The following is a 25,460-nucleotide window of genomic DNA, read 5'->3' on the forward strand; positions in this document are numbered from 1 at the left end:
AAGTGAGCTACCCAGACTTTTTTAAAGATTTTTTTCTAAGATTTGATTTTCCAAGGAGAGATTTACTTTGTCCTAGGCTTAGATGATACTTTAAGAGATGTCACCTCTTAAGTAAAAGATGCAAAATGTTTGCTTTCTCACGTAGAGCTCTTTCTCCAAAAGTTGTTTTCTGGCAAAAGTTGTTTGCTCTTTAATAGTAGTAGAAACCTCTGGGAATTTGCTAGACTTGAAAATTTAGTCCTGAGTAATATGTTCACTTCCCTTAGTCACTTATAGCTACCGCTAGTACTTTAAGATTTTACAGTTGTGAATAAATCCCCCCTGAAATTACTTCTTCCTGAAACTATTTACTTACCTGTAGAATGATAAGATTGAATCAGATAATTTCTAAGGCCTGTTTATTGCTCTGGAATTAATTTCCCCAAACTAGAAACTCTGAAAAACACCTTTTGAAAATGAGAAATAGACATGTCTTTACATCTAGACCTAAAAATATGCCTTTTAAAAACAGATTCTATGTCTGGTTCTGTGTCTGGATAGACTATAGGGAGCCCTATAGGACAAGTAAATGCCTCTTTAAAAAAGAAAATTTATTGGAGGCTGACAACAGGTGTTTTTTTTTTCTCTTTGATTACAGATACTGTGAGAGTCGACGAAGGGTTTTGTTACAGCATGTGCATGAAGGCTATGAAAAAGATCTGTGGGAGTACATTGAGGACTGAGAATGGCCCTGCATAAAATGAACTCTGAAAACTTTACCATCTAGAGTGCTCATGCAATTAAAACAAACAAAACAAACACAAACAAGGAGGCACTAAGCCTATTCTGACACCGCTGGTCTGTAGTACCAGAATTCTGTTTTGTTAACGGAAAGTTTAAGTAAATTATATTGTAATAAAGAAAAGGTAGATAAACCATTGTACAACAGTATTCTAGGCCGCCAACAAAAGTGTGACAGACACACTAAAAGCCCTCCAACTTTAACTTGTAACGTAGCTTCATTCTCCAAGCTGACTCCTTTTTTTCATTTTCTTTTTCCTGAGCGTAGTACAGTTAAAATTTAAAACTGCTCCTTGACACTGCTTTTCATGTCCAAACCAGCCATTTTGTTGTACTTTGGTAAAGGACCTCTCCCGTTTCTCCCCTACACATACAGGTATACCCACACACACAGACTGTCTCTCTCTCATACCCCAAGGTCATGAGTGAATAATGATTAGTTCCTTGTAAAGAAAATTCTTGGGGCGGGGAAGAGGGTAGGCAGAAAGAGGAATTAAAAAAACAAAAAAAACTTTGTATATGACTTTTAAAACAAGAGGACAACACAGTATTTTTCAAAATTGTATATAGTGCATATGCATGGACAAAGCAAGCGTGGCACGTGTTTGCATAATGTTTAATTACAAAAAATATTTATTCTTTAAAAATCTTCAAGATTATGTCTATTTGCTGTGCATTTTCTTTCAGTTTGCTTTATCTTTCCAGGGTTGAGGGTTGGGATAAAAGGTGTGTTGGTTTAGCACCTCTGGAAGACCTAACTAGCGTTCTTTGATTTCCCTTTCCTGAAACTACTTTGCCCTCTCTGGTTTTGATGTATTTGTTGCTGGCCCTGGGCCTCATGCCCGGAATTGCCAGCTCCTGGTCGAGCACAGAGAGGTCAAGCTCTGACTAAATGCCGTGGCTTGATAAGGGCTGCAACAGGGAGCTTTATTGCTGCCACTGAAGCATGACCCAGTCTCCAGCCTCATCCCTCTCCGCAGCCTCCTACATCTGTGTAGGCCTTTGTGTGCCCGTGTCATACACACAGCTGAAGGCTTTCTAGGCTTCCTGTCACATCCAGTGGACACATTTCAAAAATGTGTCCCTTTAATTGCTGCTTTGAGCCTTTTAAGATTTTAGTTATGGCTCTTCTCTCACCCCTTTATGTTAGGGTGTCAAATAGGACGTTTTTGCTTTAAATATAAATATAAATAAATAGCCATTCACTTAGATTCAGATTGTGAATTTAAAATGGCAGATACTGAAATTGCTTGTGTGTGTTGCTGTGGGTTCAGTTTGAAGGCAAACATCCTAGAACTTGATATTCCCATCTAGTGCATTTAAATAGAAATCTTTGCTTCTTTTCTATTTGTCAACAGATAGGAGAATTAATAAGGCGTTTTAGCTGTGATGTCCATTTTTATGAAATTTCTACTAAGAGCTATGTTAAAAGTAAAGGATGGTGATGGTTTTATTAACTATGTATCTGTTTAGGCCATTCTGGCTGTGGTATTTTTCATCCCTAAATCTGTCAGTTTTATACAGGAGTACAGAGTGAACTAGGCAACTAGATGAGGTCTTAATACTAAATACCACTTCTGGCTGAAGGACCTCTTTGTCTTCCTCTAAATGTCTTGCGCCTAGGGAGTGTTTACCTTTTGTGAGGCAGCTTTGTCTGCTCTTGCACCATACATCTTACTACTCCATTGGGAAGTAGGTTCACTTTCCTCTGGCCTTTTGCCTAAGTTAGGCTTTGCTAAATCAACCCTACTTTTCCTTTTAGAAAAGGTTGTTACATGAGATGTACTTGCAACTGTTCTTTTCCCATCAGAAATCAGTGAATGTTTGCTGAGTATATTATGCTGCTTTCTTAAACCACTTGTCGCTCTAGGATCAACTTTACCTATACCTTTTGTCCTCCCCTCCCTTGCCACGTCAGGTGCAAATCTGAACTCAGTGTCTGCTTCTTCCGTATTCTCTTCTCCTTCCCTTTCCTTGTCAACCATTTGATTTTATTTTAAATGACTGCATCAATCTTAAAAGACATTTATCAAAACTAAGGATTTTTTTTTTTTTTTTAAGAAAGCTTGAAAAAGTTCCTTTCCCTGGTAACTTTGAAAAGCAGCCAGAGTTGCTATCCAGATATATGTGGTCCCCTTAAAATGTTTTGTGTATATGTGGTGTTTTAAGAAATATCTTACATGGTTAACTACAGTATCTAGATTTGAGTGTCATAAATCCTTTTTACACGCTCCCCTTACAAGAGGTATCCAGAAACAGTGTGTGCACTTCATAATAATAGCCCCCACCCATGGAAGAACAGTGCTTTTTAGAGCTGTTTTCTAGTTTCAGTGTTGGCATCTTACCTGAGGGTATTGCAGTTGTGGGTGCATTCCCTAATATGTATGGATCAAGATGAATCGGCCTTTTCCAGTTCAAGCTTTTAACAACTATCTCCATATCTGACAGAACTCCCGTCAGTTAATCACTTTCATTGTCAGTAACTTCGGTGATCTCAGCTGGGATAGGTCTTAAGCCATATGATATGGCTTCCCTGTTTCACCTACCTAAGTGTTTCTGTCAGAGGGCTCTATTCATGGTTAGCACCAGGGTCTCCCTTGTCTTTTTGAGGTCTTCTGAAAACTGCATGCATCATTTGAGCAATTCATTGAGCAGTAGATGGACTTAAATAATTTACAATAAAATTTTGATCCAAAGCGCAGGACTACAAACCACAGTGGTAAAATTGAGTAGCATATATCATCAGACTCTAAATTCTATGTAATCTGCTGCAACCCAGATTGTATGTGTTTTATGTGTGTTTAAATAAATACACGAAATACACGTGTATACATACACACAAATATTGCAGATCCAAGATTGACTGACTTGATTTGAAATGGTTGAATCTGCAGTGTAAAATGTGGATCAGCCATGATTAGGAACTGAAATTTAGCATAAGAGAGAAAAGGACTTGATGTACAAAAATCCCGGTATAGAGCACTTGGGGGATGGGAGGGGGCGGGTTGGTGAGACAATCAGATCGGTAAATTGATTAAATGCTCCTAACCCTGTAATTTTGTGCGTAGAGCACGCTGTGCTGTGGAAATAACTGTTCTTAGATTTTCATTGTAACTGGACTGTTCAGGTTGCCCAGAGGGAAAGAACATTCCTAATTCTAATAAAATAAACTTTTATTTTGTTATTCCATTAGTTACTTATGTTTATTTTTATATTAAGAAAAAGACATTGGTGGCCTAAGAGTCACCTCTATTATGTGCCTTATTCACTGTTCCTACTTAACATAAAATGTCAAGATTTGGTTCAGTTTCTTTGCAGGGAACTGTGAATGAGACTCTCCCCAACAATAAACTTGGTTAATGAAGCCTTCAGAGCATTTTCTGGAAGCTTTCCAAGTTCTGTGTCTTAAACATTGAATTTAGGTTGCTATTCGTTTTATAACAGTGATATTAGATGCTCAGTAGATCTTTGTCAGTTTATAGAGAGAAAATATTTTAAAGTCCTTCTCAAACTTGAAACACCTTCACATTACTTCCACTTGGTTTACTTTTAGAAGCTGATTATCTCCTGCCAAAATGAGGGGAGAGTTGTCTTACTTAAAGAAGGTCCCAAAGTTGAGATCTTTGTCATTAATATTCAAGGCCAGATTTTAGGACAGTTTAATTTGGTCTTATTTGGATTTATAATTACCAGAGTTCATTTATCACATATCTTCAGAACACTTTAACTTGTGTCATTGTCTAAAAGAAAGGTAAGATTACTCAACAAGATTAAGCAACTTGTCCAAGATGTCACAGTTTCTCCTATCTCGAACTTAAGCTTTATTCTTCTGAGCAGCATCATGCTACCTTTTTGTATCATATTTTGTTAATCTGGTTTCAGAATGACGTAGCATTTGATACAGAGAGGTGGTTCTTGTCTAATCTGTAGTGTACTTTTGAACCTATCAAAGACTATAAATACCTGTTACTGTACCTGTTAGAGGAAGGTTATATGCTACATCTGATCTTTAATTTGCTCTTGCAGTATTTGAACTAATGTGGCTGTCTGTTTTGCCTCATCATAAAAATCAGCCATGGATAGAAGAATAACTCTTCCCATCTTGGTGACTGGGACTGGCATCATGAGAAGACTATCACACATGATAGTTGAGAGTAGAGAGTTCAGCATCATTTGATTTGGTAAACAGTGGCCAAGTAATTTGCAGTTGTAGGTTTAATTATTTGTTAAATGAATTTCCAGTGTGAAAATTTTTGCACTGTCCATTGGAACTTGTTAGAGAATTTGTTTTATAACTGAAGATGCACAGAAAAGCATATTCCATTTGTTTCTCAGCATCTCTTCTGTGGAACCTGTGAAACTTCAGAAAATAAGTAGAACTAGGGGGAGACCTTGGCTTGTATAGAAATAGGAAAAAGTGTGAACCCCTCATATTTTTTCAGATTTCTTTGGGGATAAAGTTGCTGTGTTTCTGGTTCATTTTAAGGAGTTTGTTTCTCCATTTAATTACCCAAGATGAAATAGCTAACTCGGAAATGTTCAACCGGAAATAATCAGATAATGCCTACTGCAGGAGCAGAGGCAACTGTGGTTAATCTTTTAGCAGTAGCTTTTAGAGTAGCAAAAATAATATGAGAAAAACATAAATGTTTATCAAAACATCTTTTGAAAAACAATTTTTAGACAATGATTAAACTATAGATAATGTTTGTTTAGGGCCATTTTCAGAGTGGAAGCCAGTGAGAATATAAATCAATCACACATTGATAATGGAGCAGCTCTAACAATGCCAAAAGCACAACTTTACTACCACAGTAATCCATGGGTCTCAAGTGATACCAATACAAGGGTCAAACTCGGATGTCTACAAGAACCAGGTAAATATTTTAATAGGCTTCCCTGGGCTAAGAGGGCTCTGAGAGGAGCCTTTCAATTTTGAAATGTTGGTTATTAAAATATTCTTAAATGTGGGTCAGAGAAGAGCTGCACATAGACCTGTCATTTTCCAACTTGTGTTGCAACTAGAAGTCATTGTTCATTTTACACATTGAAATCACAGATACTTCAAAAGGACAAGCCAAAAAAAAAAAGGACTATGCTTGAGTCCCACCCCATATAAATTATGATTTTAATTGCTTTGGGTTGTGTCCTGAGCAGTATTAATTTTTAAAGCCGCACCCAACCCTGATGCTTGTGCAGTGCTGTCTAAGACTCAAAGGCGAGGTTGAGTCCATTGATGTAGATACTTACATAGTTGCCAAGAGGAGTATAGCAGGAGCACTCTATAGTCAGATGGGACAATAGGGCTTGTGGCAAATTCACAGGCTCGGGAAAGGGCCATGCTGTATGCCCTTGCTGAGTGGGTTTTGTGGAATGCTGCCTCCTAAGTGTCTAGTGTGAAGTGCCCAATTTGTTATTTTTTTGTTACTGGCTTTTTGAGAAGTGATACACCTTGGATAAAATAAATTCACAAAACCAAAAGTACTGTAGAACTGATAACCTGAATAGAATATTCACATCAACTGACAATATGTTTTTTTAGAGAAAGAACCCTGTCTGGAAGTAGGGTGAGCAAAGGATGTTGGTTAAGCTATCTGTTTCAAGTCAGTGCACAATTTCATTCAATCAGTTAAATTCAGAGCACTTAAAAGTCACAAGCTTCTTCTTGGCCATTACTTTTTCATTCTTTTGATCAACTTGTATGTTTTAAGACAGTGTATTTTCTCTTATTTTTATTCTGAGTGTGGTTGGTGCAGTAGAAAGAATATCTGTATTTCTCAGCCACAGTTTTACCTTTGTAAAATGGGGATACTGGTGGCTCAGACAGTAAAGAATCTGCCTGCAATGTAGGAGACCTGAGTTTCATCCCTGGGTTGGGAAGATCTCCTGGAGAAGGTAATGGCAACCCACTCCACTATTCTTGCCTGGAGAATCCCATGGACAGAGGTGCCTGGCAGGCTACAGTCCATGGGGTTGCAGAGTCAGACATGAGCAGCTAACACTTTGGCTTTCAATAGGAGCTATAATTTGAGTGCTTCTTGCCAGATGCCTTACTTAAATTATTTGTATCTTTTAGGCAGCCCTAAAACAAAGTAGGCATTGCTGTCCTATTTTATGAGAAGAAAGGTGTCAAGACTAGTAATTCAAGCTTCACAGCATTTATGGTGGTGTCGTGCTTGTCTGATTCCATGTGTTCATTCCCTCATATTTTTTATAGGAATGTTGTGAGGATCAAAGAAAATCAGTGAGAAAAAGAAAGCCTAGTTACGACTAATGAGCATACTAGTACTAACTGAGGCAAAAAATAAGGATGCAAAGTTGTGTCATAGACTCCCAAAGCAGGATGAAATTGGATCCAGGAACTAGAAAGGCATCTTGGGCCCCTAAAACTGGCATTGTCTGTATAGTCTGCATCATTCTAAAGGCTTCTGCTTTTCCTCTCTACTACCACCATAGCTCTAGGTGTGAGATGTTAATTGTCCCAGACATGTGTATAGGAAACCCAGCAGACCCTTGGGACATTATGATTGGTGCAAATGTGACTTGGGGGGGCTTACCCCTGTGGATAAAGAAGCAGATCTTAGAGATAATGTTTTGCTGGCTGTACATCACAAGTGTCCTCAACACCACCAAAATGCCCTGAAAGTTTTCTTTTTAAATAAATGTAAAGAGTTTGTATATGATAGATACTCATGTCTAACTTATTTCATGTTTACTAAATGCTTCATGTCCGTGTTTCTGAAACTCCAAATCATACAAGATAGTTACCGCCTCCATTTTATAAATAAGAAGATAGAAGCTCAAAGAAGGTGGGTTCTCTCTCAGGCCGTCTGTTTGTAAGTGGCCAAATGAAGATTGAAACCTGAGTTCCTTAAGTCAGCGCCCACAGTGTTGGGAACTGTTTTACCACGGTGAACAAAGCAGTCTGTCTGAAGCACTTAATCCTGATTCTATGTAGAGATTCCATGGGTTGCTCAAAGTCACCTAGCTAGTTAATGGCAGGACTGCAGGCACATTTTGACTACTAAATTCATTTCATCACTCTAGCTGCTTCCCAAACAACTTTGCCAAAAGTAATTGCTAAATTTATAGACTAGTTAAGGGAATTCCAACCTCAGGAGACTCAATGACCAATTCTTTTTGACTTTTCTCTATTCAGAACATGTCTTTTTGTTGTTAACCTCAGATACTCTGAGAAGGACTCAAAGTATGCCTTTTTCTCTCATTTCAGAGCCACCCTGGCATTTTAATGAGAATTTAAAAGCGAGCCTCTTATTTCCCAACCCTCTCCAGAAAGCACATCTCTTACCTATTTTGAGCTAATGTTGTGGCTTGTTATGCACAAAGTAACATTTCCTGATTTGATGTCTTATTTAGCACCAGTATATCCCTCCTCAGGATTCCACCTATCTGAAAGTTTGGTATTTACTTTTCAAGCTGCCTGCTTTTGGCTATGAAATACTCAAGTTTCTTTCAGAGTGGGAATTTGAAAGGTGATTATAGAGAATTCTCTATGGTAGATAGTTGATTGTCTGGAAAGCTGTCTAGGCTGAAAACTTACTTCTATAGATTTTAGATTTCTTTCTGATGGTTAAAATTGTTTTTTGTATGCTTAACACCAAAGCAGTGCCCGAGAAACTACTTCAGTGCATGTCCAATGACAATTTCTTAGAATTGTGAATCAGGATCTGATTCTCTGGAATCAGTTGGCCAAATGGGGTTCCTAAGGAATGAGGAAGAAAACACGGTCTCAAGTTTTCTGAGGAGCTCTATCTGAAAACATCACTACTTCCTGAGTTTCCTGACTTCCTCTTGTAGGAGACTCCTCTGTGTACTCCCACCTGTGTAGGTCACGTCCTTTTCTCAGGGAGTGCCGCATAAAATGATTACCAGAATTTAGGAATGATTACCTCTGGTAGATCTCCTTGGCAGTAAACATTCTAATAGAATGCTTTACAATTGTAAGTTCTTGCACCTGCTCTCGAGTCATTTATAACCTAACCAACTGGTCTTCCTGATATGAACAGAGTTGTTTGCTTGTTAATAAATTCCTACCGTATGATCCTGACTTGTGGTTTGTTTCTCCATAACTAGGGCAAATACTAAAGTGTTTTCTAACAGGAGGAAGCATCATCTGCATCTCTACCTGCTTTGAATAGGAAATAAATTTGTATCCCCAAATCATGTGACTGCTGTAGAGTGTTGCAAAGGTCATGACAGCAAATATCAGAGAGTGGGTTTAATGAAGAGTAATAGTGTCCTACATGCCTTTGAAAGATTTTTATTCCATTGTTTTAACTACCTTGCAATAGGGTAAGTTATGTGTTACAGCACCTATTCATGTTAAAATCACATTACTACACATCAGTGCCTTAAAATAGTCAAATGGTTGTTCACTAACCAATGGCAATAAATTGTTGGTTCCACAAAATTGCTTCACAGATTACAAATGCTACTTCGTAGGTGCACTGAATTGTGTGCCCTTGAAGATAAATGCTATAATCGAGGGCCTATCCCTGAACAGATGAGAGCCCAAAGATTGCACTGAGGAGGACAAACCAGGTCGGTAAAGGGTTGGGAACAGATGCTCTTACAGTAGGTGTCCTTAACCCACCTTTAGTTTAAGTTGATCTGTAGAAATGAATTTACTATAAAATGTGCAGTTGAGTGTTGACATTATTGTTTCAACAGTTGTGTACATCTGTGAGGTAACCCTCCTCAAAGAAGATACAGAATGTTAGCATTAACCCAGAAAGTTCTCTTATGCATCTTTAAAATGATCCCTACTCCCCTTTACTCCAGTGATCATTTGCTGATTTTTCTAACTATAGATTTATTTTGCCACTTTTGGACTCTATGTAAGTGAATCATATATACTCTTGCATCTCTATTCTTTCACTTAAAATGCTTTAAAGACTTCTCCATATTGTATGTATTGTTAAATTATTCTTTATTGCTGGGTAGAATTTCATTCTAAAATGTACCAGTTTGTTTATCCATTCTGCTTTTAGGCTGTTTCATTTGGGGCAATTATGAATAAGGCTGCTATGTATATTCTTAAGTTATATTTTTTTGTTTTGTGGATACATTTTATTCTCTTGGATAAATACCTAACCATAGAAAATTGCCGAGTCATATGACAAGTTTTTAAGAAGCTGCCTTCCTGTTTTCCAGAGTGGTTTATCATTTTGGGCTCTCATCAGTGATGTATGAGTTCCAGTTGCTTCACATGTTTGTCAGCATTTACTGTTGTCTGTTTTTTTAATGTTATCTTGGTGTGAAAGAACTCTGGTTTTAATTTATATTGCATTTCCCTGATAATTTAGTGACATTGAACACTTTTCATATGCTTAGTTTACATTTGTATATCTTCCATTCTTTAATGAAATACCTTTCATGTGTTTCCCATTTTAGAGCTGAATTGTCTTTTTATTGTGGTTATTCTGTGAAATCTGGATACACGTTCTTTGATGGATGTATGTGCTGTGATTTTTTTCTTTTTTGTAGATTATGGTTTGTTCACTTTCTTACTGGCATCTTTTAATGAGCAGAAGTTTTTATTTTCATAAAGTCTACCTTATCAAGTTTTTCTTTTGTGATTTTATGACCCCCCAAGCTCAAAGAGAATGTGTTTTCTTCTGGAAGTTTTATGGTTTGGGTTATGTCTACCTGTAATCCATTTCACTGGTTTCAGGTTTTACTTTTATGGTATGGAGTTTTACATTTAGGTTTATGATCTGTCTCAGATTATTTGTACAGAACATGTTTATTTCAACGTAGATAGCCAGTTGTTCCAGCAACATTTGTTAAGAAAGATTTTCCTTCACCCATTAGATTGACTTAGCGTCTTGGTTGAAAATCAGTTTACCATATGTGTTAGTTATTTCTAGACTCTCTATTCTGTTCCCCACAGAATACTTTATTCCTCACAATACTTCATTAATACTGCTTTTCATATTTTCCAGCAAGTCTAATGTTCTGTCTGGTATTGTTGTTGTTGTTCTGTCACTTAAGTCGTGTCTGACTCTGCGACCCAATGGACTCCAGTGTGCCAGGTTTCTCTGTCCTTCACTACCTCGTTGAGTTTGCTCAAACTCATGTGCATTGAGTCGGTATAAATTCCCTTTAATCTGAAAAACTTCGTTTCAGCATTTGTTCCATTGCAGCTTTTCTAGAGATGAATTCTCTTGGCTTTTACCTGTCAGAGATTATACTTTACATTTATTTTTGAAGGTTATTTTAGTTGAATACAGAATTCTTTGTTGACCTTTTATTTCTATTTTCAGTTCTTTAAATTTGTCCTCAGTTCTCATTTGTTTCTGGTGAGAAGTTGTCCATCATTTTTACGTGTTTGCCTATCTATACTGTGTTTTTCCCTTTGATGGTTTTATCTGCTTTTCATCTTTGGTTTTCAGCAGGTTGGTTATATGTCTAGGTATGTTTTTCTTTGTATGGGGTTTACTGAACCTGTTGAATCTGTATTGATGTCTTCCATTAATAATGGGTATTCCTTGTGGCTGTTAGCTCTTCAGTTATTTCTTTTGTTCCATACTCCCTCACCTATCCTCTGCTTTTCATCTTTGGTTTTCAGCAGGTTGGTTATATGTCTAGGTATGTTTTTCTTTGTATGGGGTTTACTGAACCTGTTGAATCTGTATTGATGTCTTCCATTAATAATGGGTATTCCTTTTGGCTGTTAGCTCTTCAGTTATTTCTTTTGTTCCATACTCCCTCACCTATCCTCTCCTTCTGGGAGTACAGTTACATGTATATTAGGTTATTTGATTTTATCCTGCAGATCTCAAGTGGTTTTCCCTCAATTCTTTTCCCTTTTTGTTTTTAGCTGTCATCGGGTTTCCTGATGCTTTTCTGTTAAACCCATCTGATGAAATCTTTATTTCTGATACAGAACTTTTAGCATTTCATTATATTTGTTTAGTTACCATGTTTCTGCTTTTTCATTTTTCACGTGTATTGTCCACATTTTCCACTAGACTTTTTAAAGCATTTTCATCACGGTTATTTCAAAAATCCTATCTATGGATTCTGACATGTTGGCCTCCACTAGATTTTTTCTTTCTTTTTTTTTTTTTTTTAGCATTTTGCTTTTAGCCAGAGTTACTTTTAAAGATCCCAACTGATAATTCAACATCTGGGTCATTTCTTACTCTGCTGCTCTTGAACTTTTCTCTGTTACCATGGATCTTACTTTCTTGCTTTTGCACATGTCAGTGTTTGATTGTATGCAGTGCATTTTGTATACAAAACAGGAGAGACTGAAGTAAGTATTACTTACATTTAAAGTGGGGCATGCCCGTTTTTCTTTCAGCCACTTGAGTAGTGACTCAGTCAATCTAATGTTTATTTGAACTAGATCTGGGCTCTTGCAGCTTTAGCTTGATTCAGTTCACCATTAGCTTCAAATATTTTGAACGCAGAATCAGAACTTTCCCTTCAGTAGGGCCTACTGAAAATAGGATTTGGGCATGGGCAAGATCCCAGAGATCTGACTTTGCTTTATAGCTAAGGTGTCAGCTTTTGGAAAAGTGCGTGATCTTTCCTTTCTAGTGGGAATTGTAGATAAACCAGCCACTAACTTGGTCAGTGGGATAGGTGGCTGGGAAGGTATTTCTCTCAGTTCTTTTTTGTTTGTTTTCTCTTAGTTGATTATTTTTAGCTACACTAGGTCTTCTTTGCTATATGCAGGCTTTTCTCTAGTTTAGGTAGGCAGGGGCTACTCTCTAGCTGTAGTGTACAGGCTTCTCACTGGGGTTGCTTCTTTTGTTGCAGGGCGCGGGCTTTAACGGTGGGGTCAGTAGTTTCGGCACACGGTTTGGTTGCCCCATGGCACTTGGAATCTTCTTGGACCAGGGGTCAAAGCTGTGTCCCCTGCATTGGTAGATGGATTCTTAATCACAGGACCACCAGTGAAATCCTCTCAGTTTTACTGTGTGCCCCACCCTTTGTCTTTTCCAGAGGAGTACCTGCATTGCCTGGAGGTTGGGTCTCAGCTCTCCTGCCTCCTGTCTCCCTCTTAGCCTTCAAGAGTATCTCTGGTGGATTTCTTAGCATTCCTGTGTTGCCCCCTCATTTTATGAGCATCTTGCACTTGGGAAAGGCTCCACTTGCCTCAGGGGAAGGAGCGATCTCTCTCAACTCTACTATACATACCCGGTCCCACTTTTGGTCTACTACCTCCCTATGCTTTTTTTTAAGGTCCAAGAGGTAAGATTGGTAGGTGGGTGCAGCTCTCTTTGTGAATTTGAGTCCTCTAGATTCTGTTGTCATGCCAGCCTCAACGGGACTGTTACATTTTTTGTTAAATTCAACTGCCTTCTCTTTATTCCCCAATGATGGATTTATCTTCCTGGCGTAGGAATATAAGCAGCCATGTATCTCCTCTCTCCTATGAAGGACTTAGCGCTTTCTGGAGGTTGGTTCACTTAGATTTATGTCCTCAGCTCTCTGATGAATTAAAAATATGTTTGATTTTCAAGCTAATCTAGCCTTTGTTTGCTAGGGTGGGAGATATATGGCTCTTGTGGTTTTCTACATCCAAATGAGTGAAATCCAGGAATGGGAGCTTTAAAAAATGGTTTCTTCCACATATTTTTTAAATAGTTTTTAAAATTAAAACTACATGGATAATAAAAAGCTAAATTTTACAGAATGGTGAACAATGAAAAGGGAATTACCTTTCCGTTATAGTCCTCTCTACACCCTCTGCAGAGACAAACATCATTACCAGTTTCATGTGATAATTTCTCAAAATTACATTTTCAAAAAGTATGCATATCCCTCCCCTTTTTAAATTTTGGCTGCACCACATGGCATGTGGAATCTCACTTCCCTGACCAGGGATAGAACCTGCACCCCCTGCAGTGGATGCTCGGAGTCAAACCACTGAGCTTCCACGGAAGTTCCCCCTGCCCCCCACTTTTTTAAACGCACATAGAACCACACTGTATCTTCTACATTTTGCTTTTTTTTTTCCCGTTTAACTGTTTCACCATCTTATAGTTCTTTACAAGCTGCATAGTATACCTTGTTTCCTGCCACTCTGTACTGCATGCCAGACCCTAGTTACCCAACCAGAGATCAAACCTATGCCTCCTGCGTTGGAAGTGCAGAGTCCTAACCACTTGGGAAATACCAGGAGTGGCATGTTTAAAATGCTTCAAGAAGCTCCTGGAGCTTCAGATTGCTTCAAGGTGTTCCTCGTGCTGAAGTTAGTGGTATGGGTTTGGGGAAGACTGAATACTGAGAAAGAGGTATGAGGTGCTGGAGAGTTGCCTGGCAGGTAGTGTCAGAACAAAGTTGGTTTGTAGACCCCACATATTGAACTATGTAAAATGTAAAAACTCAATTGCAACTCTTTTATACATATATTGGGGATGTTAAAAAGTTACTGATGCCTGATTCTTCTCTTGCCTCATGGGGGAAAAAAAAAGAAAAATTTCATTTTGTTTGTAATGCCTTACCCATCTATATGACTTGAATGATCCTGGTAAACAAGATTACATCCAAGGATGGTTTTCTAAGGGAAATGAAGACTTTCATGTTACATAAGAAGCATTGTCTATGTGATTCTGGGATTTTCCCTTGAAAATGTTACCCGTTTTGAAATTTTTCTAATTATCTATCTAATTAGCACATTAGATTTAGTTATTGACATTTGAGAAACCAACATTCTTTCTCATGAAAAAGGCCCTTGCACAGAAAGTGCTCTTTCGTCTAATCTCTGGGGTCAAAGGAGAGATTCTTAAACATGTAATAATGACTTCTCCTTACTTAATAACAAAGTCACACAAAAAAGTTATTTACTTCTCACAGGGCCCCTTTCGGGGAGATTTTATATGTTGGGGGGTATGCTTATGGGTTTTGTACATCTTCCCTGAGGCTCCCCATGTCAGTAATTGTGCTGTGCACTGCATTGCTTTGAAAGTTAGGAATGCAGTCATCTTTCTGAGACATCTATATCCCTTTCCCTGATTCCCCCATATCCAATTCTACACCATAGGAAATTAGTTTTGCCTCGTAAAATTCTTCAGAATACGTTCACCTTTTCTCCATTTCTTTTTCCCATCACTCCAGTCTAGGTGAACCGTTTTGTTTCTTTTGCAGTATCCTTTAGTCACCTCTAGATTATCAATTCTTGTTCTCCTCTCAATTCATTCTCCACTCATTAGCTTAGCTAATATAAACTCATTAAATGTTAATTCTGACTATATCACTCATTGCTCAAAACTCTCTAGTGCCTTCCCAATGTCCTTAGAATGAAATCCCTCCCATGACCCCTGTGGATCTGCACCACCAGTCTCTCCTGCTGTTCAGTCGCTGAGTAGGTCATGACTAAGTTGTGTCCAGCTCTTTGTGACCCCATGGACTGCAGCATGGCAGACTCCTCTGTCCTCCACTGTTTCCCAGAGTTTGCTTAAATTCATGCCCATTGAGTCGGTGATGCTATCTAACCATCTCATCCTGTGCTGACCCCTTCTCCTTTTGCCTTCGATATTTCTCAGCATCAGGGTCTTTTCCAATGACTTGGCTCTTTGTATCAGGTGGCCAAAGTATATTGTCACCCTACTTGTTTAACTTATATGCATAATCTCAGTTCCATGCAGATACATGCATAATACATCAGGTGAAATGCCCGGCTGGATGAATCACAAGCTGGGATCATGGTTGCTGGGAGAACTATCAACAACCTCAGATGTGTAGATGATAACACTTGAATGGCAGAAAGTGAAGAGGATCTAAAAAGCCTCTTGATGCGAGTGAAAGAGGAGAGTGAAAAAGCTGGCTTGAAATCAACATTCAAAAAACTAAGATCATGGCATCCAGTCCCATTTCTTCATGGCAAATCGAAGGGGAAAAAGTGGAAGCAGTGACAGATTTTTTCTTGGGCTCCAAAATCACTGCGGAGGTGACTGCAGCCGTGAAATTAGGTCTTTCCTACCTCTCCACTGATTGGAACCAACTCCTCCCCCTTCCTCTTTCCATCTGTGCTGGTCTTCCTGTGCTACAAACTGGCCAAGCTTCTTCCATCCTCAGGGCCTTTGCACAAGCTTTTCCTTTGCCTTAGAATTCTTTCCTGGCCTACCCACTTCCTCATCCCTCTTCCCCAAGTTAATGCCTTATCCTTTAGGTTTCATTTTAAACGTATCTTACCCAGGGAAACTTCCCTGTCTAAACAAGTGTACAATGGATCTCCCTGTTATTTACTTTCACTGTTTCTCCTCAGCATTTATCCCAATTCTAATTATACAGTTACGTTGCTGTTTTAGGTTTTATCTTTTGGCTGCGCTGCACTGCTACACTACACATAGGATCTCAATTCCTCAACCAGGCATCAAACCTGTGTCCCCTGCATTGGCAGCGCAGTCTTAACTACTGGACCATGATGGAAGTCCCTTATGTTGTTCCTTTAATTTTCTCTATTATTGGAATATCCATTTTATGTACAATTTAAATAGTAACAGGGTATGAAGTCTCTCCCCTTCCCTGTCTCTGCTACCGATTTCTCCTCCTTACAAGTACTTAGTTTTAGCATTTTGAATATCCTTTCAGAGATATTTTGAGTATATAAGCAATGATGTACATAATATTCCTCTTTATTTTTGCCTTCTCTTTTATTAACACAGATCTTATGTACATTTTTCCACACTTTGTTTTTATCTGTTACTAATATATTGTGGCAATCTTTTATATCACTGTGTAAATAGTTTATTTTTCATGTACCATATGGTATGGGCACATCATAATTTCTTTAACCTCAATTATTAGGCATTTAGGTTGTTTTCATGCTTTGGTTATTAGAAACAATGCTGCATTGAATAACTTTGTATTTAAGGCCATTTCCCACATTTATACCTATAGTATATATTCCTAGAATTAAAGAAATTAAAGGTTATGTGCATTTTTAATTTGGGAAATAATTCCCAAACTGCTGTCAACGGAGGCTGTAACAATTCACATTCTCTCTAGCTGCAGAGGAAGAATGCATGTTTACTCATAACTCAGTGAAAATTTTGTTCTCTGCCAATGTAAGAGGTAGAAAGTATCTCTTGGAACCTTTAATTTGCATGTTTTCTCTTCCTTGCAAAGTTATATTTTCATATGTTTAAGACGCATTTGTATTTCTTCTTTAGTGAACTGTTTCTTCATAAACTTTGTTTATGTTATTATTTAATGTGTGACTTCCTCACTACACTCTAAGGCAGGGGTCCCCAACCTCTGGGATCTAATGTCTGATAATCTACGGTACAGCTGATGTAATAATTGAAGTGAAGTACACAATAAATGTAATGCTCTCGAATCATCCCCAAACCATCCCCCCTACACTGGTTGTGTGGAAAAAATTGTGTTCTATGAAACAGATTCTTGGTGCCAAAAATGTTGGAGACTAGTGCTCTAAGGTCAGGGATCCCCTGTATTTTGCTCATCACATAGCTCTTGGTACTGGAATGAATGAAGCTCAAAGAAATGACTGGCTCATGTTAAGCAGTAGTCAAATTTAGAACTCATGTTTGACTCCACAGCCCACGTATTTTCACAATCACCCCGTGGAAAGACGAAGCATTTAATTCACCACACCAGGGGCTAGAAAGGTAATAGAAAACGGCCAAGTGTGCTGGGAAGCCAGACCTGTGGCAGAATGGTGAACGAATGCTACCTACGGTAGCAGCCAATTTTCAGACCTGTTTTACCATCAAGCAGGACTGCACACCTATTGTCGGATCTTTATTTACTCCGAGGCTAGATTTCTGGCTTTCTTAAGAAATCTCCTAATTTTTAAGTTTCCGATCAATACAAGACTGCATTCAAATACAGCCCACCGGCAGGATTTGCAACCTCTAGCGTAAACAGAAGTGGGAGGCTGACGAGGCGGGTAATACCTTAGCTGGATAAAGACAGCCAAGAAAACTACGAATTTTTATGTAAGGCGAAAATGAGGTTCTCAGCCATAGGGTCTGTAGGGTTTGGGCTTGGGAGCCGGGACTCCCAGAAGGCGGCTTGAAATAAACGCTGGGTGGCGTCAAAGCTGGGCAGGGCCAGGAGTGGCTGTACCCAGCGCTGTCGGGGGTTTCTCAAGGAACGCCCACACAAGGGCGTGAGGCAGTAGGGGCTGGCCGGGAAGAAGGTGACGACTGGCTGCGCATTGCCTCACCGGCTCCTTTAGAGCCAAGTGGACCGCACGAAAGCACTCGACCCGTTCCGACAGTGTAGAAGATCCTCAACCTCCCAGGCAAACCCTTCCGCTCGGCGATCTACTTCTTTCCCTGTTCAGGCCCCTCCCCCCTTCCCCAGTCCTCCGAGTTCCGTTTGCCTGGTCGTCTGGGAAACCGGAAACTTCCGGCCTCGCAGCGGTGGGCGGAGCTAAGATGGCTGAAGAGAAACTGTCCGCGGTGAGCTTCGAGATTCTGTTTCGTGTGTGGGCTTCCGGCCGGGGTTGGGGTTGGGCCCGGTCGGGCCGGGCGGAGCAGAGCGGAGAGGCGGGTAGGCGGGTGGCCTGTGTCCCATGTAGGGGCCGCTGGAGAAATGCGGGGCTGGGCCGGAACACCTCGGGTCGGGCGGGGTGACGCGGTCGGGTTCCGGGGAACTGCTCGGCCTGGATTCCGGCTGAGATCTTTCCAGCTCTGGGCCTGGGCTAGGACTGGGGTTGCTCTTGGGGTGCTCTGGACAGAGAAGGGAGGTTTTCATCAGAAAAGGCTTTTTTACTCGCCCCATGCCTTCTGTCTTACGAGGTTAGGGAAGGAAGCACTCTCACCTGTGCAAAGACAGTTTCTGTTAATCTCTGGATTAGGCAGTGAGACAAATCCTGAAAGCTTTCTTCTGCGTGTGGGTCGGGACCGTGGTTTGGCAAATATAGGAATTCAGCTGGTCTGAGTTAAGCGTTGATTAAATTCCACAGAACTGCTGTTGCTGCTGCTGCTAAGTCACTTCAGTCGTGTCCTACTCTGTGCGAGCCCATACACGGCAGCCCATCAGGCTCCCTGTCCCTGGGATTCTCCAGGCAAGAACACTGGAGTGGGTTGCCATTTCCTTCTCCAGTGTATGAAAATGAAAAGTTAAGTGAAGTTGCTCAGTCGTGCCCGACTCTTAGCGACCCCTTGGACTGCAGCCCACCAGGCTCCTCCGTCCATGGGATTTTCCAGGCAAGAGTACTGGAGTGGGGTCCCATTGCCTTCTCCGCCACAGAACTGCTAATACAGAGTAACTCAGTTGAATTCAGGATGACCCAGTAGTAGTTATTTTGGAGGCGTAGATTCACAATTGGCTCTAATTTCTATAGAGTTCCAAGTGTGAAGCTTTGTTTCCCTTGTTTTAATGTTAAATTTCCAAGCATGTTCTGCGGATTTGTTAAAATGACTTATTTGTTGTTGTTTTAGTGGCTAAGTCGTGTCCAACTTTTTTGCCACCCCACTCGGAATTTATTGTCCTTTTTAAACATATAGGAGGCAAAATAGTAGTCTTTGACAGACTGTTTTATACCTTAGTTTTGGCTGCTGAGGAGCACGGCCAGTAATACCTGTCTGTTTGTTTTCTAGTCTGTCTTCAGAGAAATCACATTATTTTAGTATAATGAGAAAACTCTGTATACAGACCATGAGGCCCAAAGCAATTTATTAAGCTACGAATTAAAATTAAACGCGTTATTAATGTTCTTAAAATTTAGACATTGAAAACAAAATACTTAAGCTGCATAATCTCAAGTGTAAGGTATAAAGAGCAACATGACATTGCTGCAAATATAGCTTATTCTTCAGTGCTCATTGCAGGTGAACAGAATATGAGTGTGATGGCAGAATTGTCCTATGCTTTTGAATCCCTCAGTTCAGTTCAGTCGCTCAGTCGTGTCCGACTCTTTGCAACCCCATGAATCGCAGCACACCAGGCCTCCCCATCCATCACCAACTCCCGGAGTTCACTCAGACTCACGTCCATCGAGTCAGTGATGCCATCCAGCCATCTCATCCTCTGTCGTCCCCTTCTCCTCCTGCCCCCAATCCCTTCCAGCATCAGAGTCTTTTCCAATGAGTCAACTCTGTGCATGTGGTGGCCAAAGTACTGGAGTTTCAGCTTTAGCATCATTCCTTCCAAAGAAATCCCAGGGCTGAGCTCCTTCAGAATGGACTGGTTGGATCTCCTTGCAGTCCCAGGGACTCTCAAGAGTCTTCTCCAACACCACAGTTCAAAAGCATCAATTCTTCGGCACTTGGCCTTCTTCACAGTCCAACTCTCACATCCGTACATGACCACAGGAAAAACCATAGCCTTGACTAGACGAACCTTAGTTGGCAAAGTAATGTCTCTGCTTTTGAATATGCTATCTAGGTTGGCCATAACTTTTCTTCCAAGGAGTAAGCGCCTTTTAATTTCATGGCTGCAGTTACCAGGGAAGTCTGTAATTCCTCGTACTATACAGTAAATCCTTGTTGCTTATCTATTTTATGTATAGCACTGTGTATGTGTTTGAATCCCTGGTAGTGTATTAAAGAGAATGGTTATTTTGATATGATTTAGCACTTTGGCTGCAAGTTAATCATTTTCATTATTATCAAATTTATTGCTAGCAGTGTTAAATTTATAATAACTCATCTTTCAGGTTAGGGCTGAATGGAAATTTGAATTTTTATCTTTTTTGGAAGTTATATGGCACCTTGTAATAGAATTAAAAGGACCTAGCCATGCCACTTCCACCTGTATCATATTGAAATAAAATCAAACCATAAGCACCTGGTCCACTGGTATTCCTTGCAGTACTGTTTATAGTGGCAAAAAGCTGGAAACAGAGTGAATTCCAAAATCCCATGGACGGAGGAGCCTGGTAGGCTGCAGTCCATGGGATCGCTAAGAGTCGGACACGACTGAGCAACTTCACTTTCACTTTTCACTTTCATGCATTGGAGAAGGAAATGGTAACCCACTCCAGTGTTCTTGTCTGGAGAATCCCAGGGACGGGGGAGCCTGGTGAGCTGCCGTCTCTGGGGTCGCACAGAGTCGGACACGACTGAAGTGACTTAGCAGCAGCAGCAGCAGCAGCAGCAGCAGCAGCAGCAGCAGCAGCGGCAGGGTAATGGATGACTTCTGATAGTCCCATACCAAGGAATATTATGCAGCCATTAAAAAGAATGTCCGAACTATATATGTTGATGTGGAGGGGTTTCTGTGGTGTATATTTAAGTAAAAACTAGTTGTGGAGTGGGGTGTTTAAGAAAATTCAGAGTAAATTTTAAAAATTATATTGGGTTTATTCAGTGATATAGCATCCAGTCTAGGAGACAGAAAGGGGCTCTGAGGAGCTGTACAAAATAAAATACTTTCATAGGCAAAAGGAAGCAGGAACAAGGAAGTTATAGACAAAAAGAGGGTTGGTTATGGCAAGGTGGACTTTCCTTCAGGGGATGGCAGAGGTGTGTCAGTTATAGTATATAACCAGTGCTGATCAGAGGACTCCTGATTGGTTTAAGATTCCATTTCTGGGAGAGCTGAAACTAAGTTTCGATTTGGTGACTTGGGGCTTAGCAAACAAACATGACCCCATGTTGGGCCTGTTGTTAACAGGGATATATTCAGTTCAGTTCAGTCGCTCAGTCGTGTCCGACTCTTTGCGACCCCATGAATCGCAGCATGCCAGGCCTCCCTGTCCATCACCGACTCCCAGAGTTCACTCAGACTCATGTCCATCAAGTCAGTGATGCTATCCAGCCATCTTGTGTGGTTAATTTTGTGATGCAAAGGAAAAACATGTAGATCTGTAGATATGCGTTTATAGAGGAGGAAAGAAGATGAAAAGACTTAAAATTCAGAATTTTGAACACATTTTTAAGGAAAAATCTAAGAATTCTGCAGCAAAGACCTTGAGGCTAGGAGACATCCCAGCAAAATGAAGTATAACTAGTCCAGTGTGGGACACACAGAAATTCTAATATACTACCTAAACTACTAAGGATTATTACTTGTTCCTTAGGAGAACTGGGGACTGATATTTCTGTCTTATTTAAGAATATATAATAGTTTAGAGAGCTTAACAAAACAAGTGAATAACTCTGGTTTCCTTGCTTTATATTTAAAAACATTTTTATAACTCCCTAATTCCTGTTTTTTTTTTGGTGTATTTGTGTAAATACCCATCATTCTTCCTGTAAATTACAAGATTAAACCTTTCAGAACAGAAAGCAAGAATTACTACTTGGTACTACTTGCTCAAATATAGTGCCTAGCGTATATCAAGTGATAGCATATATCATCTAACATGAATGTTAGATGAATAAATAATCATAGAGCTACTTAAAGATGAAGGAAGAACCAAAAAAAAGTAAGGAACTTACTATATATATCTCCCAGTTATGAATGAGATTGAGTGGGCTAAGAGAATCCTTTGTATTGCAGAATGTCCTGGAAGATCTTTTGAGAAAGAGACTCCTCAAAAAATTGTAATTTATTTTAATTCTACTTTGTGCAGAAAGAAGCACTGCTGACTCATGAAAGTGCTTTCTGACCATTTAAGACTCTCTAATTAATATGTTCCCCAAAGTTAAAAAAATCCCAGTTAGATAAAAAAAATTTTGGGTTTTTTTTGGCTCCAAAATCACTGCAGATGGTGACTGCAGCCATGAAATTAAAAGACGCTTACTCCTTGGAAGAAAAGTTATGACCAACCTAGATAGTATATTCAAAAGCAGAGACGTTACTTTGCTGACTAAGGTTCGTCTAGTCAAGGCTATGGTCTTTCCAGTGGTCATGTATGGATGTGAGAGGTGGACTGTGAAGAAGGCCGAGTGCCGAAGAATTGATGCTTTTGAACTGTGGTGTTGGAGAAGACTCTTGAGAGTCCCTGGACTACAAGGAGATCCAACCAGTCCATTCTGAAGGAGATCAGTCCTGGGTGTTCTTTGGAAGGACTGATGTCGAAGCTGAAACTCCAATACTTTGGCCACCTGATGCTAAGAGCTGACTCATTTGAAAGACCCTAATGCTGGGAAAGATTGAGGGCAGGAGGAGAAGGGGACGACAGAGGATGAGATGGCTGGATGGCATCACTGACTCGATGGGCCTGAGTCTGAGTGAACTCCGGGAGATGGTGATGGACAGGGGAAGCCTGGCGTGCTGCGATTCATGGGGTCGCAGAGTCGGACACAACTGAGCGACTGAACTGAACTGAACTGAGCCAGCTTTGTTGAGGTATAATACACATACCATAACATTTATCTATTTTAAGTGTACAGTTTGATCAGTTTTAGTAAATTTATATAGTTGCACAGCTGTCACTACCATTCACTTATGTCCATCACTCAAGAAAGTTCCCTTAAGACCTAACTACAAGTATACTCCTAACGCCAGCACATGGCTAATCTGCTTTCTGTCTGCACAGTTTTGCTTTTTCTACCATTTCATGTAATGGAATCACTTAGCATGTATTTTGAGGTTCATTCATATTGTATGTAACGGTAAAAGTTTGTAACTTTTTATTTCTAAGCAGAATTGATGGATATTTAGATTGTTTCCTGTTTTTGGCTATTTGAATAATATCACTGTGATTATTGGCATACAAATCTTTGCATGCCTGTGTTTTCATTTCTCTAGGAGAGTAATTGCTATGTTATATGGTAAGCTTATGCTTTAAAAAGAAACAAAACCTAAAACTGTTTCCTTAAGTGGCTAAACTATACTATTTAACATTTCTATGAGCAGTGAGTGTATGAGGAATTCAGTTTTTTCACATCCTTGTTAACACTTGGTATTGTCAACCTTTTAGAATTTAGCTCATCTAGTGGATGTGTAGTAGTGGTTATTGTGATTTTAATCTGTATTTCCCTAATGAATAATGATATTGAATACTTTTTTATGTGCTTATTGATCCATATCTTGTGTCTCTACAAGTCTTTTGCCCATTAAAAAATGGATTGTTTCGTTTATTAGTTAAGTTTTCTATGTTTGTTCTATCAAGATAATAAAATAACTCAAAGAACAAATTATAAATTCTTTTTTATTTTGAGGTTTTTTTTGGTTGTTAGGAAAGAATAAAAGGTTATTAAAAGTTTTAAAGAACAGTGTTGTTGATCTTTGAATACCATGGGGATTAGGGGCACTTATTCTCTGCACAGTTGAAAATCTAAGTCTAATTTGCAGTGGCCCTGTCTATCCCTAGCTCCCTTGCATCTGTAGACTTAACCAGTCTTGGGATATGTTTATGTTTTTACTACTGAAATATACTCAATATTTTTACTATAAATATTCAATATATATAAATATTAAGTATTTAATATATAAATCATACAGAAATTTAAATGTTAAATTTAATATTTTTACTATTGAAAAAAATCTTTATATAAGTGGACCCTCAGAATTCAAACCCTTGTTGTTAAAATGTCAACTCTACAATGAAAACTTACACTTCACATGTTAAGAAATGAGTCGTTAAAAACAAACTTGCCTAAATGTCTCTTTGCTGCTGCATTTTCCTCTTTTTTTAATCAGAAATGAACTCGTTCCTTAATTTTATGTTATTCTTTGGTTTTCAGTATAGCTTTTATTATACTTAATATCCTTAAACAATATATTGATTTTTTTAATTAATGTTTTTTCATTTTTTAAAGCTATGAGGTATATTCTTATAGGGAAATGCTACTTGTCCATTCTGTTAGATAGAGATTTGGGTTATTTTTGATTTTTTTCCACCTTTATTGAGGTATAATTGACAAAAAATTGTTATGTATTTATACAATGTGATGATTTCATATATACACACACACACACACACAGTGAAAGGATTCTCATCGAGTTAATTAACACACCCATCACCTGTTTTGTGTATGAGGACAGTTAAATTCTATTCTCTTGGCAAATTTCAGTTATTCAGTACAGTGTTATTAAATATAGTCACCATGTTATACATTAGATCCTTAGACCATATTCATCCTATAACACCTGGCAAGGACTTTTTTACTTTGTGTTTCCTTGAGTTTAATGTTTTGTTTTTTTTTTCCCTTCTGGTTTTTAATTAAAAGAAAAAAAATGTTGCTGTGAACAGGGCTAGGACTAGGGTAAGGCAACTGAAGTACTAAGGGTGCAAAATTTATTAGTATCTCAGACCTGGCTATGAATATTTTTGTATATGTCTCCTGATCTAAGAGTTTCCCCCAGAGTATTCCTAGAAATGGATTGATTGCTGGTTTATGGGCTACATACATCTTTAACTTTATAGCTTATGGGAAATTTTTAGATGATTGTAGCTATTTATGCTTCTACCACCAGTTCCCATTGCTCACATCCTTGTTATAGTTACAGCTTTAAATTTTGCCAACATGGTGGATATAAAATCTTAAATGATAGTAATTTACATTTCCCTGATTAGTAATTAGTATTGTTGGTTGTCTTCATTTCCTTTTCTCTGCAGTGCCTAGGTCTTGTGTTTTATTCAGTTTTCTACCTCAATATTTGTTATTCTTACTGACTTGTAGTACTTAGAGTTACTGCCTGTTACTTGTCTTTTTTAGCTTTGTTTTGTATTGCATATATCTTCCCTCAGTCTTCAGTCTTTGCTTCCTTTTTGGAACAGAAGTTATTAGTTTTGGCTGTGCTGCGCAGCTCAGGGGGTCTTATTTAGTTCCCTGATGGGTTGAACCTGAGGCCACAGCACTGAAATAACCAAGTCCTAACCACTGGACTACCAG

The 25,460-nt window shown here is 39.1% G+C and overlaps 2 protein-coding genes across 4 annotated transcripts in view; both read left to right on the forward strand.

Moving 5' to 3' along the window:
• Positions 1-4,115, forward strand: part of ARIH1 (ariadne RBR E3 ubiquitin protein ligase 1) — a 101,434-nt gene extending 97,319 nt beyond the window's left edge. Inside the window, exon 14 of the mRNA XM_052646199.1 lies at positions 638-4,115. Coding sequence (XP_052502159.1) covers positions 638-722 — 85 coding nt within the window. The 3' untranslated portion in view covers positions 723-4,115. The remainder of the gene's footprint in view (positions 1-637) is intronic.
• A 14,043-nt stretch (positions 4,116-18,158) lies between these two features.
• Positions 18,159-25,460, forward strand: part of BBS4 (Bardet-Biedl syndrome 4) — a 46,498-nt gene continuing 39,196 nt past the window's right edge. For all 3 annotated transcript variants that reach the window (XM_052646556.1, XM_052646555.1, XM_052646557.1), the window contains exon 1: positions 18,159-18,188. Coding sequence is in view for 2 of the 3 variants with exons in the window: in XM_052646555.1 (XP_052502515.1) it covers positions 18,165-18,188 (24 nt within the window). In the remaining variant the exon portion in view is untranslated. The remainder of the gene's footprint in view (positions 18,189-25,460) is intronic.

This window comes from Budorcas taxicolor, chromosome 10 (assembly GCF_023091745.1).
Source record: "Budorcas taxicolor isolate Tak-1 chromosome 10, Takin1.1, whole genome shotgun sequence".
Lineage (NCBI taxonomy): Eukaryota > Metazoa > Chordata > Mammalia > Artiodactyla > Bovidae > Budorcas > Budorcas taxicolor.